Source organism: Sphaeramia orbicularis, chromosome 22 (genome assembly GCF_902148855.1).
Source record: "Sphaeramia orbicularis chromosome 22, fSphaOr1.1, whole genome shotgun sequence".
NCBI lineage: Eukaryota > Metazoa > Chordata > Actinopteri > Kurtiformes > Apogonidae > Sphaeramia > Sphaeramia orbicularis.
This window is the reverse complement of record NC_043978.1, coordinates 51,642,205-51,662,841: the sequence shown is the minus strand read 5'-3', so window position 1 is coordinate 51,662,841 and position 20,637 is coordinate 51,642,205. Positions and strand designations below refer to the sequence as shown.

The following is a 20,637-nucleotide window of genomic DNA, read 5'->3' as shown; positions in this document are numbered from 1 at the left end:
TTCTCAAAGGAAAAATGTGGAGAATGCTTTTTCGGACAGTTCCTTTGACTTGGATGCAAGGTCTGTCACTTAAGTGCAAAACTCCTGATTTAATAATCTTATATCTAGCTTCAAAGTCTTATTGAGCTTGTTTTGATTGTAATGTATTATGCAAAAGCAGGCTGTGTAAGATCATAAAATTGCTTTGAAAATAATTGTTTTTTCCTACTAAGTAGATCTTAGCTAGTTATCTCATATGCACAAAGCTAAATTTATGTCAGACATTGTATAATATGAATTTGAAGAATTGGGAAACACTGTTAGTTTGGGGAAAAAAAACAAACTTTTAATCGAGACAACAAAGAGACATATGTATTACAAGAGACATATTTAAGCTTTCTGTCACTCAAGTAGGTCATTTATGGTTTACTGTATTTGAGTTAAAGGTGATATATTTTAGACCTTATTAACATGTTAATATAAGTGGCACACATCCCTAGAGTGTGTTAAGTTTCAGTTCAAAATACCACACAGATCCTTCATTTTCCCTTCCCTGTGTACACTCGCTCCAAATGTCCGTTTTCAGGCCTAGTTGTCTGAAATGGGGCTGTTTCTTGTACAGTAAAGAGACTTTGAAGACGCAGTGTTTTGACAGGAACACTAAACCAGTCAGGGTGTTTGCATATTATCATTTGAGTTGTTTGTTTGTGTGATTTGCGTGTTGCTAGCTAATATTTCTCTGTAATATTTACTATGTTGACAATTTGACAGCTTTTGGCAGTGGAAGTCTCATTAAAAATGTAGTTAAAGGACTCCATTAGGGATTTGTTTGGATTGTTAGGAGACATGAAATTTGTCTTTTGACTCTGGAGCTGAAAAGGTTTGAGAGTCCCTGATTTACCGTGATTTTTAAAACCCCCAAATGTATGGGAAAAATAAATGAAACCGTATTTTTATGCACTGCATTTAGTTTTGATTACAGCACACAAGCACCATGGCATCATTTTTGATAAGTATCTTTTTTTTTTTTGGACATACATGTGTTGCTGAAATTAGACCTGACCAGTTGAAGCAACCCCAGATTATAACCTTGCCCCTACAGACTTGTACTGTAGGCACTAGGCATGATGGGTAATCACTTTATCTACCTCTCTTCTCACCCTGATGACTGATCACTCTGGAACAGGATCAGTCTGGACTCATCAGACCACATGACCTTCTTCCATTGTCCTGAACTGATGGCTGTTGAAGAAACGAGAGCCCACTCACTGCATCAGTTAGGATTAAAACACTTGTTACAGCTGAAACATATTAATCATTCCAGTAATTATCCAACGGAAGGATCAGAACTATTCACTTGGTTAAATCCAGATGAGGACTTTTTTGGCCATGCTGTGTATCAAGGTTATAATAGTTTTGGATTTTTCATTCTAGTTTAGTTTTATTTAGGTTTGACTTGTTTTTTTTTTTCCAATTCAGTTAGTTTTAATTAGTTTTTAGAGCAGGTTTGCTACTTTTTATTAGTTTTTGTTTTTTTCTAAATGCTTAGTTTTAGTTTTTTCATATCTTTTCTCTTCTTTGCCGTCGTATTCAAATAAATCCCAGACAGGACTCTGCTGCTGTAGTCTCCATGTTTCCAGGTAGAGTGGGGACCAGAAGACGACTGGAAACCAAGTGATGCACAGTAAAGTGTCACATGGTGCCAACAGCTAAAATTGCTAGAGTGAAATAAATCAATTTCATATTAATCCGACATTGACAAAAGCAAAAATGAAGGGAATTTTATCCATAATTTTTATAAATTTTAGTTAGTTTTGTAAACACACAATACAGTTTCAGTTAGTTAGGTTTTTTTCTTTTAATTATAGTTTTTTTTTATTTTAGTTAATGAAAACGTTTTTTCAATTCTAGTTTTCGTCATTTCGTTAGTTTTCGTTAACGATAATAACCTTACTGTGTATAAAACATGCATCTCAAAATATTCAAGTCTAAAAGCCATATTTACAAGATCGAAGCATTTGTGCTGAATAGGAAGCATGTTGAATTTTTGCTTTGGAATTTCAATACGGTTGTATATCTTTGAGCGGTGATTCGAGTTTTGTTTCATATCTGATTAGATATGTTTAAAATTGAAGCTGTAATGTCGAAAATTATCTTAATTATTAGTTTTAAAGCATCAGGATTAGCCTTACTTTAGTTTTAGAAAATGTTCAAACTGCATTCCATTGTTTATGTTTGCAGTGGTGGGCATTGCCTTGCTACATTCGTAAAAGTCCACAGAGGAAACAGGCCGTCTAACTGTATCCCCCGTCCTCTTTAGGAGCCCCATAGGCCTTGGAGCCCCCCTGAAGTAGGTGCTTTGAACGCTAAGAGGCCTCGGGACGACAGCCTGCTTCCTCTTGTCATCCCCGTGTCTGTCCCAGTACGAAGGCATGATCCCTCCTCCCCCGACACGGACGAAGCGGCGCTGGCTGCTAGCTGGCCCTCCCGAACCGCCAACCCTCAGGACCCCCGTGCTGACCACAAGCCTTCGGTCATCGTCACCCGTAGGCGCTCACTTCGAAACTCATTGTCAGAAAGCTCAGAACAGGTAGGTTCACCTATGTTTTGTTCGTGGTGTTTTTTAGCTTTGCCTTTAGAGTTTGGTGTATCGTGTCTTTTGTCTTTTTTTTTTTTTTTTTGCTTCATATTTTTTGTTGCAATGTTAAAAAATAATATTCAGCATAACAAGTTCCTGGTTGCAGTTAAACATAAGAAATATCTAACAAGCACAGAAGCCTGTGGACTATTGAAAAGTCATGATGACATTTCCAATGTGAGGTTACGGTCCTCTCAGCTGCAGGAAGCTCTGTCAACAACATTTGATGTTCTTTTGTCCATAAGGTACAAGGTGCGAGTGATTATGTAAAACGTGTAGAGCCAGGTCTGCTGGTGATTGTACCCGTTAATTCCATTAGCTGACATTTTCATAGGGATGGAAAGAGTGATATGGATCCTAAACCAATCCAATTTGACGTCTGATCCCTGCTAAATCTGTTAAATGTGGTCTGTGGCTAGATTTCCAATGCATATACTGATAACTTGAAGCACCAAGAGCATTAACCCAAACCCTTTTCCCAGTTTATGTATTGTCCTGCGTCCAGTAAATCTTCAGACTTTCATTATTGAATTCAGCTTGTGCTTTTTGTAGTCACAGATAGATATATGAATATCTGTTTTGGAGCATTCCAGATCAATACAAAATGGGGTGAACGGTCCTTTAAATCTGACTCCTAGGGAGCTCTGCATGCTGGACAACCTGATCTTCCTCTGAAGTCAAAAACAGAGACTGTTTTTCACAGTTGAATCAAGAGACAACCTTGGGAAGGATTAAATAGGAGTGCATTTGCCTCATTACAATCCTGAAAAGTATCACCACCTTTATTCCCCCAGATAATGTTAAAAAGTGGTTTCCATGCAGATAAAGGTTGTCACTGTTACTGTAGAGAAGATCTGCACTGTAAGCTTGACATTCATTGTTCTACATATCCAAACACTTGGACTGTTCTAAACTTTATTTTTGGGAGACATATCTATAAGAGGAAGGGCCTGTCATTTTATTGGTACTGTTAGCTCTTGTTCTATATTTTTCCCTGAACAGACCTTGTCCTCCTCCACCCAGTAACTGACACTACTCAGTACAGAAGCCCAGAGATACAGTTCAAATGCAGATATCGTTGTGAATTACTGTTTACCATTCAAAACATAGCTTCATCAGGTGTGAAGTTTTTGCCAGTATTCTTATGTTATTGTGTTGACTAGCATGCTGTTATCTGTCTACTACAATTATCTGACAAAAAAAATCATCATTTCCAGAGAGTGAGGAAGTGCTTTACTGTTATCCTCCAGTTATTAAATCCTTGTATTTTGGCCACACAGTCCCTTCCCCCCACCACATGTCTCCCCTGCCCCCATTTCAACCCTCCATAGTTTTCTGCTTTTATTTCTTTCATTTGGGGTGGGGGTGGATTTGGTGAACTGGTCACCCTGTCCCAGATCAGGCAGATTATCAGGGTTTAGCTGCATTACTGTATAGAACCGGCTTACTGTACATTATGTACCGTCCTGTTTAGGGTTGGGGTGATGTTTTCCCTCTCTAGGATTTTATGGGATAAGCAAGAAGAAACCAGACGTTTCTGGGCATTTACTGTTGAATAAGTAGTGAATACACTTTCCATGTTTGATTTAATGTAAATTTCCTTTTGTACCAGAATGGTGGGACAGAGGGGGAGAAAGACGACGAGGCCAAAAAGTCCAAACGGCGTCCCAGACCCGAGCCTTTGTTTATCCCACCGCCCAAACCTGCCATATTCATCGCCCCGCCCGTCTACTCCAGCATCACACCCTACCAGAGCCACCTCCGCTCCCCGGTCCGCCTTGCAGACAACCCCCTCACCATGCCCCCGTATACGCCACCGCCCATCCTCAGCCCTGTCCGTGAGGGCTCGGGCCTCTACTTCTCTACGTTCCTGTCGTCTGCAGCCAGCGGTCAGGGCCTGCCGCCGCCCGCAACACCCAAATCGGCTACGCGCAGCCTGTTGCGTTCCAGTAAGTACAAAAAACCTGAAGTGAACAAACCCTTGTTGAAGTGTTTGGAGCATTTCTAAACTTACTCAGCACCACATAAACATTAGACCGTAATAAAATGGTCTTATCCTGTCATATCAAGATGTCTGCAGTCATCCTAAATGGTCTTATTTTCAATTTTGTAAAGAATTTGTGAAGTCTCACTTAGTTCTTACAGCTTTCATTTAATCACGGAATATAATGAGGTAATTTGTAAAATAACCAAAAAAACACAGAGGTGATAAGTTCAGTGAACAATAAAACCAAAAATCATTGAAGGAATTACCAGAAACTTGGGTAAACAGTGGTGTAAAAGCATGGAAAATTAAATATAAAATAAATAAATTACCTAAAAGAAGAACAGCTACAAGTAAAACATTCACAAATTCAACATTTAAATTGGCCTGGGGCAGTGTTGAGCTTTTGCCTCCGTCCTGTAATTTCTTTTTGTCAATGTGGGTTAAGGTCTTCTGCGTCTGAGGCCACATCTCTGAAGTTATAAATTCCTAAACAACTTGTAAGAGAGTTTGTGTGTGTGTCAGTCCTTATTACCTTTGACAAGCCATGATATAAGGAACGTCTTGAGGGAATGCCTTCAAATTAGGTGCAAATGTTCACTTGGACTCGAGGACGAACTGAACAGATCTGGTTGTTAAAGGTCAAAGTCTCTGTAGTTGTAAAAGTTAGTAGTGAAGAGAACAGCATGAACACATTATGATACAAGGACACATGATTGAACTTACGGTTCTTTAATTTCTACTTGCCTTTACTTGTTGGCAAAATGTAGATTAACCTTACTCTTACCCGATTTCCCAAAACATACCACTGCACAGGACCACAAACAAACTACTTACCCTTTTACCTGGTCACTTATTTAATGCAATGCCTGCATATGAAAAGGTCTAAAAAATTGTAAGCATCCAATACCCTAAATCAGGGCTGCACGATTTTGGCAAAAAATAAAATCCTAATTTTTTTTCCTCTAAAAACTCGAGTTTTGATTTCGATTTTTGGGTAAAACTACAAAAGACAACAGAAGTCATCGTGTCATTTTCATGAGCAGCCCACAATGCAAGGCACTGCTCCGACCTCAAATCTGTGATGGGATCACATGATCAACCCACAGAAGTTTATTTTATTTTCATTAACTCTTTATTGAATGAAGTAGAGTAGACAAACAATGTATACAACAAGAAAATAACATCAAGTTTGCCAGGGGGAATCCACTACAATCCAATGTCCAAATCAGAGCAAATACTGGTGGTTTTTACAGCCTTTTTGGTTCCAGATTTATCGAACAGCGTTAAATAAAGTTCAGCATCTTTCAAAAAATAAATAATATTTGGTTCTGTGTTACAGAACTTACATTATTGAATGAAAAATTTAGCAATTAAGAGAAGTAAATTAATTATTTTTTTAAAAAAAAGTTTTTTTTGTCCTTTTTGTAATATCTGGGCCCATAGAAGTGATACCAATGTAAGTCAGTGACAGGCATCAGTCGTGTGTGTGGACCACGAAATATGAGTGATCCACATGTGGTTCTATTTAAATATGAGTGATCCACATGTGGTTCTATTTAAATATGAGTGATCCACATGTGGTTCTATTTAAATATGAGTGATCCACATGTGGTTCTATTTAAATATGAGTGATCCACATGTGGTTCTATTTAAATTGGGCGATCAGTGCGTGAAACCATGGCTTATATTGCTTAAGTACTGCGGGATCATGAACAGATTTAATGTCCGGTCATTACACAAACTTCTGTGAAAGACTGCTGTCACAGATAGAAGGAGGAGCCTACGGTAGCCTGGAGGAGGAGCCTACGGTAGCCCGCAGGCGCACTGCCCGGAGGCATGAGAGAGATGAAATCGATTTGACGATTTCCTTTTTTTAAAAATCGTCCAAATCAAAAAATCCGATTTCGATTTAAAATCGATTAATCATGCAGCCCTACCCTAAATATAGCAAAAAAAGTGACTTGGTGTATTCTATTTGGTATTCTTTAATACAAAGATGTAACAAATATTTTACTCCGATTATGTGTAACAGTCCTGTATTGTTATGTCACTGACTGTATGTTTGTTTTGTGCTTGCTCCTTTAGACAGCTGTGACATCACACCACCAGTTCTTATGAGTGAGGCTACTCCAGTTAGCATCGAACCGTGAGTACATCCCAAAAAATAAACAAAAATCCTCTTCCATTTTGAGGGCATGTTGGGGTTGGTGTGTCATTTTTCTGAGAAATTAAATGGATACTCAAAAGCATGCCGTACCAGAGCGAGTGTACCAGATCTGCAATCCATTATTCAGGCCATAACATTGGGCTGAATCATGAAATGCCTTGAAAGAGGACACTGATTACTTGAAATTTTAAACCTGTCTGTCAAAGCAGCCCGCTTTTACAACTGGAATCTTCCCTCCCGTCATCATCGTCTAGCATAGTGCCAGCATTTGCTTTCCAGTCTAACTAGGCAGTCGAATGTCTCTCAATAAAAGTGCATCCTGTCATAACAAGTCCATATTAACTGTCGAGCGACGGACATAAAGTGGTTTCAGCTAATGGCTGAAGGGTACCTCACTGGCCTATGACAGCGCTCTATAAGGTAAACGCACACAGAATACAAGTTTGGTGGTTTGTGAAAGCAATTAAAACATTTATTTTCATTATCGGAAAAAAAATCTCTTCACTTTTGTTGAGCAGAATGAGTGACTGATCTGTGAGATGTCAGAATGTAGGTTTAGTAGAATAATTGAATAAATGACTGTGAGAAAACTGAGATCCCTTTTAACAATACTCAACACTCACATCCATCCATTCATATCCATCCATTTGTCCTACATTCTGCTGTGAAACAATCACAAAATTACATTTAATTTTGCCTTTATTTCTGAATTTCTAGTATAGCACATGTGCTTTTTGTCCCAAAAACTGAGACTTATAGTGTAGAATAGTGTAATTGTCTTACTAGTATATTCTTGGACTTTATTTAACCTTCTGTGGATGAACAACATTTGATTTCATGTGTACATTTTTACATCATACCACACCTCCAGAGGCTTTCAGAAGAAATGCACAATAGGGATTTAATGTAATATGAAAGCAAACAGTGTTGACCAAAAAGGTGTAGGCCAAAGCTTACTACACCCACCTTGTGCAAATAACATATTCAAGTCAGCAGGCCTTTCAGTTTAAGTTTAAATCATGCAAAGTAGAGAAGACGCATAAACAAATGAACTTATCTGTTTTGTTTCCTGTTAATTCTTTGACTATTCCTATCAAATAAAATCTGTTTTACGTAACCAGTGCCCCATAAGAATCCGTGTATCATTCGTTCATTCGTTTTTCAATTTAACAACAAAAAACAAAAAAACAAGTTGGTTTTTTTTGTTTTTCATTTTCAAAACCAGAATGAAAAACGGATAACGGTTCGTTTTTCCATTTCCCAATTTTGTGCTCAAATGAAAAATGGAAAAAACGGATAATGACCGTTTCATCCGACTTTGCTATTTTCGATATAGTTAAGTTGTCTGACCCGGAAGTAGTCGTAACTAGGGAAAACATAAACAAACTGAATCATGGCCGGACTGGAGGAATATTTTGCTATAATTAAGCAGCTGTTTGATTCGTACAGAAGCGTATTGCATTCACACAAAGAAAATACATTCGGCTCTGTTTTTAAATTTAATTTTTTGCAGAAAACAGTATCTCGTTAATTCAGAAAAACAGGGGCAGCTTTTTAAAACTTACTTTATACTGTATTTTGAAAAAATAAAAATTTGGCTCTGATTTTCTCAGTCAATGGGCCAGCAGTCGCTGATCCAGACAGGAGCGAACCCGTTCTGTTTAAGGATCTCGGAACCAGTTCCCTTTGAGGATCATGGAACTAGTTTCATTTACAGAACTCAGAACCAAGCTGTGCTCCCCGCTTCGCTCCAGTCCGGCCATGATTCCGTTTGTTTATTTTTTCCCTTGTAACGACTACTTCCGGGTCGGACAACTGAACTGTATCGAAAGTAGCCAAATCGGATGAAACGGTCCTTATCCATGTTTTATATTTTTCATTTCAGCACAAAATCAGGAAATAGAAAAACGAACGGTTATCCCTTTTTCATTCTGGTTTTGAAAATGAAAAATTGATTTTTGGTTTTAAATTGAAAAACGAATGAACGAATGATACACAGATTCATAAGCTCTCATTTCAGGTACAGTAATGCAGGGTATTACTAACAATCCATGTAAACAGCTTATGTCAAGTAAGACTTTGTGTTCAGCTTGGCCCGTTGCCAGGTTATCCCATAATTGGAAACGCTGCCTCTGACGGATTGGAAAGCTCATAATTAGCAGAGAAGAGCAGCGTTAAGGACAGTGATACTCCATCATGTCTGACCTTTAAGCCATCACTGAAGCTGTCTTTTTATCATGTAGATTCGTATCATTTTGTGGAGTGTTTATGGAGGTTGCACTGAGCGAGCTGTTCCTGACTTTTTCCAGGCGCTCAGCAGTTCGTCAGGGACAGTTCAGCCAGGCTTCCCATAAATCATGCTCTTGCTGGGCCTGCTGTACTCCAACCACTCCACCGCACAAGAGCCTGGGCAGTTCATCTGGGAACAGGCCTCCAGATACACACAGACCCTGTGCTGGAAATACTGCAGACCTGCTAGAACTATAGGGGAGGGAGGGTCCGTCCTTAAACAGGGTGGTCTGTGCTTGTAATGCAGTATCATCTAGAACTCACAGATCTGGGTTCAGTTGGCATGCCCGCCTTTTGACAAATGGATCCATCATTTTCCTGTCCTTTTGTGTTATTCTGGACCATGACTGCACCAGAATGAGCGGTGTTTCTTTTTGTCTATTGAGATGTGAAAGTGGAGGATATATTTGCATTTTGCTCTTTACGCTGAGAGCTGCACAAGCCTGGATTACAAGACAGCACAAGAATTGCGGTGCTCAGAGCCAGAGTGCCTCACCAATCTGGCTGGGACTATTTTAAGATCATGGCAGAAAGAAAAGCAAGGAAATCAAAATATGATCTCAGGAATAAAATATTGAAAAGCTTTGCTCTTAAAAGGAACTTGATAAAGATATATGCCGTCTTGACTAAAATATTTAAGGGTGAATAAACACTTGAGAGGCTCTGGGGTCATTTTAAATAGATCCGATTCAACCTGAATGGGCTCCGGTCTCATTGGTCTCCCTGATGTCCTGTTTCCAGACGGATAAACATCGGGTTGCGGTACCAGGCCGAGGTGCCAGAGCTGAGGCAGCGGTCAGCTGTCGAGCTCGATCAGCATCGAGCCGAGCTTGTCTGGGCTCCACTAGATGAACTGGAGGAAAAACCAGATTATCAAGAGAAAGGTAAGTTATGATAGTTACGTATTGTCTTAAAAATACCACCATCATTTGTAGATTGTTTTTCAACATCAGATGTTCGTTATTACTTGTTATCAGGAGTGCACCGGTATGTCGGCCAGATGTCAGTATTAGCTGGTTTTTGAAGATTTGTGATTTTTCTCTGGAACATAAGCTTGGATGAACAGAAAATAACATTGGCATCACTAAGTCAGTGACATCATCTCAGAATTTTGCAACAGGCACATCTCTGCTTTTTATTGATTAATCTAACAATTGTTTTTTTAATGTAGTAAATTAAGCAGTTATTTTTTATAAGTCTATCATTTGTTTTCTGTTTAGCCTATTAATCTATTTTCAGAACCTGTCATTTCTTCTTAAAAATGGGTATCTAACGTGTTTTTTTGCTCTTTGTACTTTTGTACCTCAAGTATCACATATAATAGAAAAAAACTATACCTACATGTACATTTTTGCAACACATGAATGTTAAAATTTCCTTCAGACACAGCATTTGAATTACATGTACTTTGTAGAGCCCGACCGATATGGGATTTTTGGGGCCGATACCGATATTGGGGGTTAAAAAAGCTGATATCCAATATATCGGCCACTATCCGATATTGGCCGATAACTGATATATTGGCCGATATATGAAATAAGAACACTGATCTACACAGGATATAATAAACTTATATTAGATAATTGTGGACAGGTGGATCAACAGTTGCATAAATCTTTGTTTATCTCACAAATATAATTTACACAACTTCCAAATGCAAACAATACAATCACAAAAATAATTAGAGCAAAAAATATTACTTACCACACATTTCTGTTTTCACTCACAAATTTTGATGTGTCTGCCTCACGGCACTACAACTGCCCATGTGGACTAAGGACTAAACTGAGCATGTGCTGAGTGAATTAGGTGAGTCCTAAGTTGTTCCTGATTGGAGCAACAGCAAGAGTTACACCTGACCTGTGTTACAACTGTCCCCGGTCTCCCCTACACTATTAACACCCAGGTGTACCTGCAGAATGAAACTGTGAGGGAGACAGGAAGTGCATGGATATGGGTGTGTGTTGGGGGGGTGAATACTTCATAAGACGGGCGGGGGTAGCTCTGTGATTGTGTTTGTGGGGGGGGTGATAGCGGGAGTGAAAGTGAAACTAACTCGCTTTAAAGTTCTTCTTATTCTCCGGGCAACACACACACACACACACACACACACAGGAGCAGCGAGCGACAGTATCTCCGTGCAGCAAAAAAAGTTCATATATCTGCTACATATTGGCCGATGTTGATTAATTGGTGATACGCTATAATCAGCTCGATTAATCGGTCGGGCTCTAGTACTTTGTTACATTAAACCACTTGTTCTGTGGTTTTCAGGTGGCATGCTGGGATGCAGTCCTTCATAAAAAACACTTTTAATATCAAAAACACTGCCTGACATTCACTTTCTGCCTTACTCATAAAATATTTGGCCACTGAATGTGAAATGATCCAGAAGTGCAGTTTTTCTCTGTCCTGTGTTGCTGACGGCCACGCTGTGTCCTCTTTCAGTGGAAGACCTCATGCACCTGGCATGCTCCAGTATTTTGTGCGGAGGAGGCACCAACCAGGAGTTAGCCCACCATTGTCTGTACGAGTGCAAAGGGGATATAATGGTGAGCATGACAGAACAATCCATATTGACCAAGCTTTTTTTTTGTGATTAAGATGAAAATGACTGGGAGCAGTGTTCTGCGCTGTGGAGAGTTTAGTGTGGTTTATTTTATTTTATTTATTCATGTTTTCTTCATGCCTACTCATACACACCAACATGCTTTTTTGTCTTAAGAATTTCCTTGACCCGCTAAACCTAGAAAGTATGTGTTCCTTTGAAAACATCTCCTACGGTGCATTATATTTCAAATTCGCCGTCTTAAAAATGACACAGACTGTTAAAGACGTGTTGATGCAACGGAAGTTTTTGCAGTGGTGGCTTGTCTTTGGAATAAGAATGTGGCCGCTGCTTCAGAAATGAAATATTCTGTCATGATGTTGCATTTGATGACGCTGCAGAGGACTTTTAATGCAAAACTACAAATTCAAGAAATGGAGACATTGTGACATCCAGTTGAGATGAGAAACACAAGGCAGAATTAAGTGTCTGACAACGACCAATAAAATAATATCAGGGATGGAAAAGAGGCACTACGTTCAAAGTTTTTAGCTTGTTCTTAGCTCGTGTCCGTAAAAGGTTTTATTAAGTGTTTTGCTTTTGTTAAAAACTAAAAACGTTTTGTAGCTTCTGTCTTTAAGAGCTGTAGTTTTGACCTTATTCGTTGCATCTCTTTTTACAATTTGTGCAGTTTTTAGCTCATTTGTAGCTTCTTTCTGCAAAATTTGTCCAGTGTTCAGCTCATTAGTAGTTTATCTCTGTAAAATGTGTGCATCTTTTAGTTTGTTTATTGGTTTTCTCTGTAAAATTGTGGTGCTTTTAGCTTGTCGGTTGCCAGTTTCTAAAATTTGCTGATTCTTATTCTCCATTAGGAGCTTCTGTCCTTCAAAACAAGAGTGCATCTTCTAATAACAGGAGATTATTCTGTAAAAGTTTGTCAATTCCCTTTACTATCCTCATTATCTCTAGCTGCTTAACATTTTGCTAAACTACTTATGTAAAAAGCAAAACTCATTTTTGCAATTACAGTGCATCTACACAACAGAGGAAGCAGTAAGGAGCGTTGGGATGTTTTCAGCTCTGCATAGTCGTGTTAAATGTAGAATTTCTTAAAAATTCAAGGTAAAGAACTTGAAAACAATTCTTAAATTTGAACTTTATTTAAAAATCAACTAATTAAAGAAAGTTTCATGTTAATAGATCATCTTTTAACTATATGATTAAAATAATTACTATGTGCACGCTTACAATAACACCCTCTCCATCTACTGCAAAAAAATGTTCCTGAAGGAAACACTAAAATGACAGGATTCAGTATTAGTATAGTTGTTAGTAGTGGGCTAGATTTTGCTTTTAATTTTTTTCCTGAATAATTAATGACCATAAGCATAGAGCATTCACATGACTTCCTAATGAAACAACACGCTTAAAGCATATTTATATTCAGCATCCTTTTTAAAGCATTGATTAAAGTCGTGTTTGGAAAATGGACAGGCACAGATTACTGCAGTGCACCAATCAGTGGGCCTGTATCCATGAAGTAACCGGGTTATTGCTGGCTTTCTGCTCTAACCTGATTTCTTAAACTCAATGAAAACGTAATAATGAGGGTAAAGGATTAGGATTTGTTGGTCTTGCATATGTTTGACCAAGTTTTTATGTGTACACAGGACCTTCTAAAAGACCTTGTCAGCTAATGCAGCGAAGGAGACGATCACTTACAACGTCTTACATCCTTGTGCTGAAAATAACGGTCGGCCCGATCCCAATCCAGGGTACCAGAAAGGGTGCACAGATGGAGAAAAAATAATAATGCTCTATCCAAAAATCAGACAGGCCATTTTATTTGTCTGGTATTTCTCTTTTGAAGTCCAAAATATTTTTGTATTCTGGTGTCTACTATAAATGTGTCAGGCTTGTACCCCTGTCAGATCAGAAACTCTTGGCTGTACGGACACTCCAGCCTAATAGCCTCCATATTTAATGCCTACACACATATACAAATGTTTCAGCACTCAGGAGAATCATGCATTGTTTATTGCATAGATGTGGTGTCCAAAGCATGCGTGCTGAAAAATTCCATATATTGACAGAAACAATCAAATCAGAGCCACATATTTAGAATATGGTGTACGGACACTACTGGTGTACGGACTCTACCAGATGTGAATGGAAATCTGTCTGAGCACATGGTGGCATCTGTGTTCCATCTGGAACTAAGTCTTCCTGGTACAGGAGGAAAGAAACATTTGGGAACAAGTTAGAACAGTGTATCTATAAGGCATATAGTCCATATTATTGATGGAAGTATATTGGTGTACGGACACTACATGAATTTGGGTGAACAATGCACCATTGAAAACATGCGGTTCCACATAAACATCCGTTTGACACATTGTTCCCAAATTTTCTGCAGCCAGGGAGCAGACCAGAATCTGTCTAGTTGTGCATATTTAGTCCTAATAATACTGAAAGAACAGGTTCCCATTCTGTTATTCCAATTAAAGGGCTGGAAAAGAAGGGTTTGCACAACAAAATGGTTGATTGTCTTAATACTGAAAATAAGAATTGATAATCAAACAGCTGTTCAACAAAAATGATCAATAAATGAAAAGCAATGTGATGTGTGTATTTTGGAATAAAAAAGACACAGGAGTTGAGTAGGAATTATTTATTGAGGTACCAAACATTGTGTACAATCATTTTGCTCTCTCATAACAGTCAAATTGTGCAGATGTTTTCGCGCTCATTGGGTCGCCACTTTATCAGTTTTTATCCGATTTTCTTCAAATTTGGAGGATTGCAAGATCTAGTAATAAGATGGACAAAGAAGCATTTTGGGAATGGTTTTGGGGGGATCTGTTTGCAATCACTGATGCAAATATACTTGTACAGCTGGATTGTGATCAGGCCGTTGCCTCTCTGCAGCTTCATACTGTGTCTGACTTGTGTCTTCCTTCAAAAGAGGCTCGTGCTTCACTGACCAGGTTCAAAGTAATCTGGTTATTGCAGTTGCATGTTCATTTCCTGCCTTAACCTGATATCTCCTTATGACATGGACTGATTGTACATTGTCAAGTGAGCTCTGGCTGATTACAGGACGGATGTGACTGATCTGTAGACTGTCAGTGTGTTATCTCCTGGAAGGCTGTGGTGGGCTGAAATGACTGAGGTAGTAAAACGGTTCGGGTTATTTCCCCAGAGGCAGACTGATGCCACCACACAGAGCAGAGGAGCTGCATGTACTGTGAGCTGTGCACAACGGACAGGAGAAAGTCTGATTGTTTTTTTTCCCCAGAGTTTTCGCCTATTGCCAAGATTAAACTATAACTATAAATATATAATTAAACAGAATATAAAGCATTTTAATTGCGTTTGCTGCAGTTGTATGCAAGTTCAGCTGTTGCAACCAAGCAACATGTCACAGAAATTCTCACAACTATGCAGAAGTCCTAGGGCAACATTAGGCTTGTTTGTTTAGTAAAGTTCTAATGACCACACACGTATATTTCTCAGTCTCAATATTAAGATACAATGTGGAGATATATGAATGATGTACAGCAGTAAAAACAAAAGATTTTGAGAAAAAACAGCTTCTATAAACCAATATGCTATCAATAAGTGGGACCTTCCTTTGCACTTAACGTGTTTTTAACCCTTTTATAATGAGATGAGAAAATATGAGATTCATCACCATAATTTTCGGATGTTTTATACCAGGTTTCATTCGACCCAATGCAGATGTTTCTAATTGTTTGTGCTGCTTCTTGTCATGGAGACAGGGTTCATATAAATGACCACTTAAACCTTTAGAACCCATTTAGTTCCATTTACTGTGTGTCTTTTAAGGCTGTGCACATAATTTACTGTATTTTCTTGTTGAATCTGAAGAAAAGAGAAGGATGAATAAATATGGATGCTCATTTCTAACCCACAAAAACAACAAAACTAAAGGAGGCCGAAGACTTTTGCACAATATTGTATTGACGTAGTAGGGATGTAACGATTACCGGTATAACGATAAACAGCGGTAAAATTGCAGATGGTTAGTATTACCGTTTAAATTCTAATTCTCATGATAACTGTGTTTGATTACCACACTTTTAGGGGAGAAAACGCCTATGTAAAGATCTGCTTTTATGGCAAATATTTGAGTATAGTTTTAATTTATTACAGTTTTAGTTTTATATACCTAATATTTGAACCAATATTCACTTTTAAAGTCTGTGAAAAGGTTCGTTAAGCATCTGTGTGTTATTTATGGAATAAATTATAGACATTTTTCAATTCGGATTTTATATATAAATATATATATATATATATATATATATATATATATATATATATATATATTTGTGTTTCTGTCCTTTTATTTAGATATAGTAGGTTAAAGTGAAAAAAATAATGGACAGATGAGATAGATGAAGTTGTGCTGAAAAAACAGATCCCAAACATGGGTATAGTAAACATTTGTTTATATAGTATATAAAGGCAAAATCAAAAGGACTGAAAAACGGACAAAATAGGCTCAGACCACTAAGGGTTAATATTTGAATGTTTCTGCAACAGAAGGGACATTGTGCCAATTATTTTATTTTATTTTATTTTTCCAAATATAACTTGGTTAAATTATTTCAGTGTGTTTATCAATACTTTTTGAACATTTTGAGCATAATTTCAATAATACCACGATAATAATGATAACCGAGATAATTTTGGTCATAATAACCGTGATGTGAAATTTTCATATGGTTACATCTCTAGACATAAGAAAAACCACATAGGTCGAGCAGTTTGCAGTCATTTACCTCTTTAAATTTGACTGGTCCGATAGCGTTTACTCCATAACTCAATTATGTTGGTATCACACATCAGAACTCTATCAGTTTTAGTGCAGATATGATGGAATATTAGCACAATAATAGCTCTACAGAAAACATTTAGCCACACTCAAACAAAGCACTTTAAATCTGAGAAAACACACACTCTGCTGGTTGCATAAATACGTCCATTTAAATATTAGTGGCAGCGTCTCAAACACTGAAAACACTGTACATTTCATTCTGTTCTGTCCAAAAAATGGAATCACACTCAACATACAACTTACCAAAAAAAAAGAAGGCCCAGACTCTGATATTGTGTCCATTTTGTCTGCATCCCTTCATTGTGCTGTCATTAGTTTAGATGTTGATAAATCTCTCTGCCCTACTGATTAGATTGAACAAAACTTGAGTTTCTGGTTGAGGCCATGTTAGTGGTCACTTTTAAATAACATAAAGCAGATATCACATGTCTCATGCCACCTCCCATTAACATACAAAGAGTAGATAACACAGACATTTAAGTTATTTAAGAGAATAAAATAGAAACCACAGGCTTTTTTTCATCTGACTGTTAAATGCTGAATGTGGATTTAACTAACAAAATGAAACTATCTGTTGTCTAATAATAAATCAACCAGTTCTGCGTTACATCCTGTTTTTCATCTTTTACACTAGTTTACTGTAATTTATGTGTTATTGTTAACGTATATTAAAGAATTAGTATAAACTGATATACTTTAAGATTTAGTCAGGATACTGGCAGCAGATAACCACATGTGGTGTTTTTGTGTGTTACAGACACAATGCGGTTTGACCTTTATATATAAAACACATAAAAGACAAATTATCACCCAGGTATGCATAAAAACAGATAGACAGAAGTAACCACTGACATCAGCAGCTTATTCTAAAAAACACTGAGTTATGAGTGAATGAAGCCTGTTTACCACATATCCCATAAATAAATAAAATTGTGCAAAAGTTTTGAAGTTGAGGTAAAAAGGTCTAACACAGGTGGGTCAGTTTGACTCTTCACTGGTAAGAAATACAGAGTAATTTAGGAGTTAATTATTTGACTCTGATTGAATAAAAGATACTTTGAGACTGCTGAAAACCAATCTTTCCCCAAATAGCCAAAGATACACAAGCTGTGGTTGAGTTTGCGCTTAATGCAGACTAAGCTGTGTGCTTTGTTGTAGTACTGCTGCAGATTTCAGAGCCTAGCGACCAGCACTAGTTCAACGTTGTCTAGGAAACCACAAGGATGTGTGTGTGTGTGGAGTGGAGTGGGGTGGGGGGGGCTGTCAAAGCGCCCACTCTCTGCAGCGGTCAGGCTCACTACCGTCTTTGAGTATTCATACACAGCAAGACGGTCGCTGCTCAAAGAACACAAAGTTATTCTTGTTTTGACAAAGCTAGTGAGTGTATAATCGTTACATAATGTGCTCAATTACTCGACACACTGAGGGAAACAAGAACGATGGTTATCTCTCTCCCTGGTTACCTGTTGACAACTGACTCTTTGTTTTGGCTACAGGTTTGTACGGTACAGTCGGATCAGCCGATGGAGCAGGGGTCAGGTTACTTTGTTCAGCAGGAACCAGCTGCTCTATCCAGACTCATCATAACAATCACTGCTGTGCAGCTTCATGTGCCATGTTCACATCATAAATATTGAATTGATTGAAATGTCTGTTTCTTAGGCTGCCCTGTCCCTCCTGATGCTGAAAAATCCGATTTTCTCCAAGTCACATCACCTGGCGAGCTACCATTACTCAGGTTGGTTCGTGTACAATTTGTTGGAGTGTTTTTTCTTTCTCATGTTGCATTGTCACAAAATGAGTAGAGTAGCGCCACTGTGAAGGTAAATTACATCACCACATCCTCTTCATCTGTAATGTGGGTAGTCAGCCCCTGCAGATTTCAGCAACATAGACACCTTTTCCACCACAGATAACTATATCCATTCACTGCTTAAGGCTGGGAGCGTTAGGATTAACTCTTGGTGATAGTTATTTGTGTTTTAATTAGTTTTAGTTTGTTTTGTTAAGGATTACACTGGTCAACAACAAAATTATTAAAGTTTTTTGAGCTGATATAGGATAATTTTGGTGTGCCGAACCCAAAAATCACATGAATTTTGCTCAATCAGGTCAACTTTCTGAACTATGCTACATATTGGCTTTTTAACATTTTTGCTTACATTTGTGGGCATTTTCACATCATATGATACAAAATTCTTTCATATTTCTTGCAATAAACGAGTTCTGAAGATTTTACTTTTGCCAATTTATGATTAATGGTTTTTTTAATATTACAGGTGAATGAAATGGCTTCGACTACAAGATCTTGCAAAAATAAGCCTGACGTATTCTGCTACATCTGCGCTGAATACATAATAAATAATAAATACATCCTGTTAGAAAATGATTTTTTTTCCTCTTAAAACCTATTTTGGGTGAGAACTATATAAAAAATCAGCTGATAAAGTCACAAAAATATAATCAATTTTGTGAGAAGATCAAATTTTTCAAAATCAAATTAGCATAAAGACCTGGCCTGATTGAGAAAAACAGATGTCATTTTTGGATTTAGCGGTGCAAAATGGTCCTAATTCAGCTGAAAAAACCTAGACAACTTGCAAAAAACATTTTTTTTGGAACCCAGTGTTATTTTCCCCGCTGATTAATTGCTCAATTCTTCTCAGTTAATCAATAGATTATTTGGCCTGGAAAACAGAGAACATGGGGCAGAAATTCCTCTGAAACCTTGTTTTGTCATAAAAGAAGAAAGAAACCAGAAAATAATCAAATTCTTGAAGGCAGAATCAGACAATTTGGACTTTAACTTAAAAATGTATGCGTAACGGACGTTGATGTTTTCTACATAAGGTAAACAAAGGTAGAGTTGAAAGAGGAGAAGGACTTCGGAAATGAACCACAAGCAAAAAGACATATAATGTCACAGAATTCCTTCAGAATACACTTCTAATCTCAAGAGGTAGAAACTAGAATTGGATTAAAACACCAAAAGACGTAATCAGTGAACTATTGCGATCAAAATCAACTAAACTGAAACAAAACTTAAAGGGAAATGCATGTGTTTGTGGGGTTTAGGTGATACGGAATTATGGAACATTTGACTGGTTTGTGTTTAGTGTTGTGTGTGAAATGTGTATTACGGTGCCAGTTCATGTTACACCTACATTTCACAGTTCCTTCCTTTTCTGTGGTCTGTTCTTTACTTCAGTATCTCCACCTCCAAACCTGAACCACCACTAAACACTGCAGGTGCTACATCAGCGGTCTGCTGTATGACCGTATGGGGGTTAAGTGACAGAAGTTGAAAGTAATCTTCCTAATTATGTTTTCTGTAGTGTGAAATTAACTCAAAATAGAGCTGAGTATTATAGCCAAAAAAAATTGAATCTAAACTTTTTTCAGTGGTATGGTCCAGTTATGGTTTTAATCAGTTGTTTTTTGGCAACATGACCTGAAGACGAAACATTCAGAAATATACTATGTTTACTAAAATTATACAGCATATGAGACTGGAGAAACACATTCACAGTTAATGTATTAAAAAGTAATCTGGCTGCATTTAGAAGGTCTCCAGAGGAATAATCCAGATTTTTTTTTTTTTTTTTTTTTTTGCATTAGGCTTTTTTCATGATTTGCAGAAAACAGAACTTCAGTTAATTAAATTAATTCAATATATTGCTCAGCCTTACCTCAAAATAAGGATCATCCTATTTTTTGTTAGCTTAAAATGAGCTGTTTATTTCTATAGAGGGACAAGTTGCATTGAAGCAGCATATTTCTAATGTAGCCATGGACATCCTATTCTTCTTTTTTATTCAGTTTTACATCAGGCTGCATCCATTCTTAAGGTTCAAGGTTCAAAGTGACTTTATTTGTACCCGTGGGTAGATTTGTTTTGCAGCAAGCTTTCGCTCACTGCCGGTCGCTGCGTGCGCATGCGCCCAACACAAATCCTTCGAAAGAATTACAGTGGAGATAATGCAAGCACATACATCACATGCATAAGACATAAGACATTATAAACACAGTACACGTGGTCACGTGGTGGAACTTTTTCAGTGGATTTGGTTGTGCGAGGGGGACAGGAAGAGAAGAATGTTGTGTGGCAGACGGAGATGTCTGCTTATGGACCAGATTTAACATCATTAACTAAAAAAGACCAAAC

At 37.7% G+C, this 20,637-nt stretch overlaps 1 protein-coding gene across 4 annotated transcripts in view; it reads left to right on the top strand.

The window, feature by feature from the left end:
- Positions 1-20,637, top strand: part of LOC115414076 (ELM2 and SANT domain-containing protein 1-like) — a 53,554-nt gene that overhangs the window by 15,826 nt on the left and 17,091 nt on the right. For all 4 annotated transcript variants that reach the window (XM_030127276.1, XM_030127275.1, XM_030127277.1 and 1 more), the window contains exons 3-8: positions 2,300-2,569; positions 4,230-4,566; positions 6,690-6,750; positions 9,802-9,944; positions 11,509-11,612; positions 18,135-18,210. In XM_030127276.1, the coding sequence (XP_029983136.1) occupies positions 2,300-2,569; positions 4,230-4,566; positions 6,690-6,750; positions 9,802-9,944; positions 11,509-11,612; positions 18,135-18,210 (991 nt within the window). The remainder of the gene's footprint in view (positions 1-2,299; positions 2,570-4,229; positions 4,567-6,689; positions 6,751-9,801; positions 9,945-11,508; positions 11,613-18,134; positions 18,211-20,637) is intronic.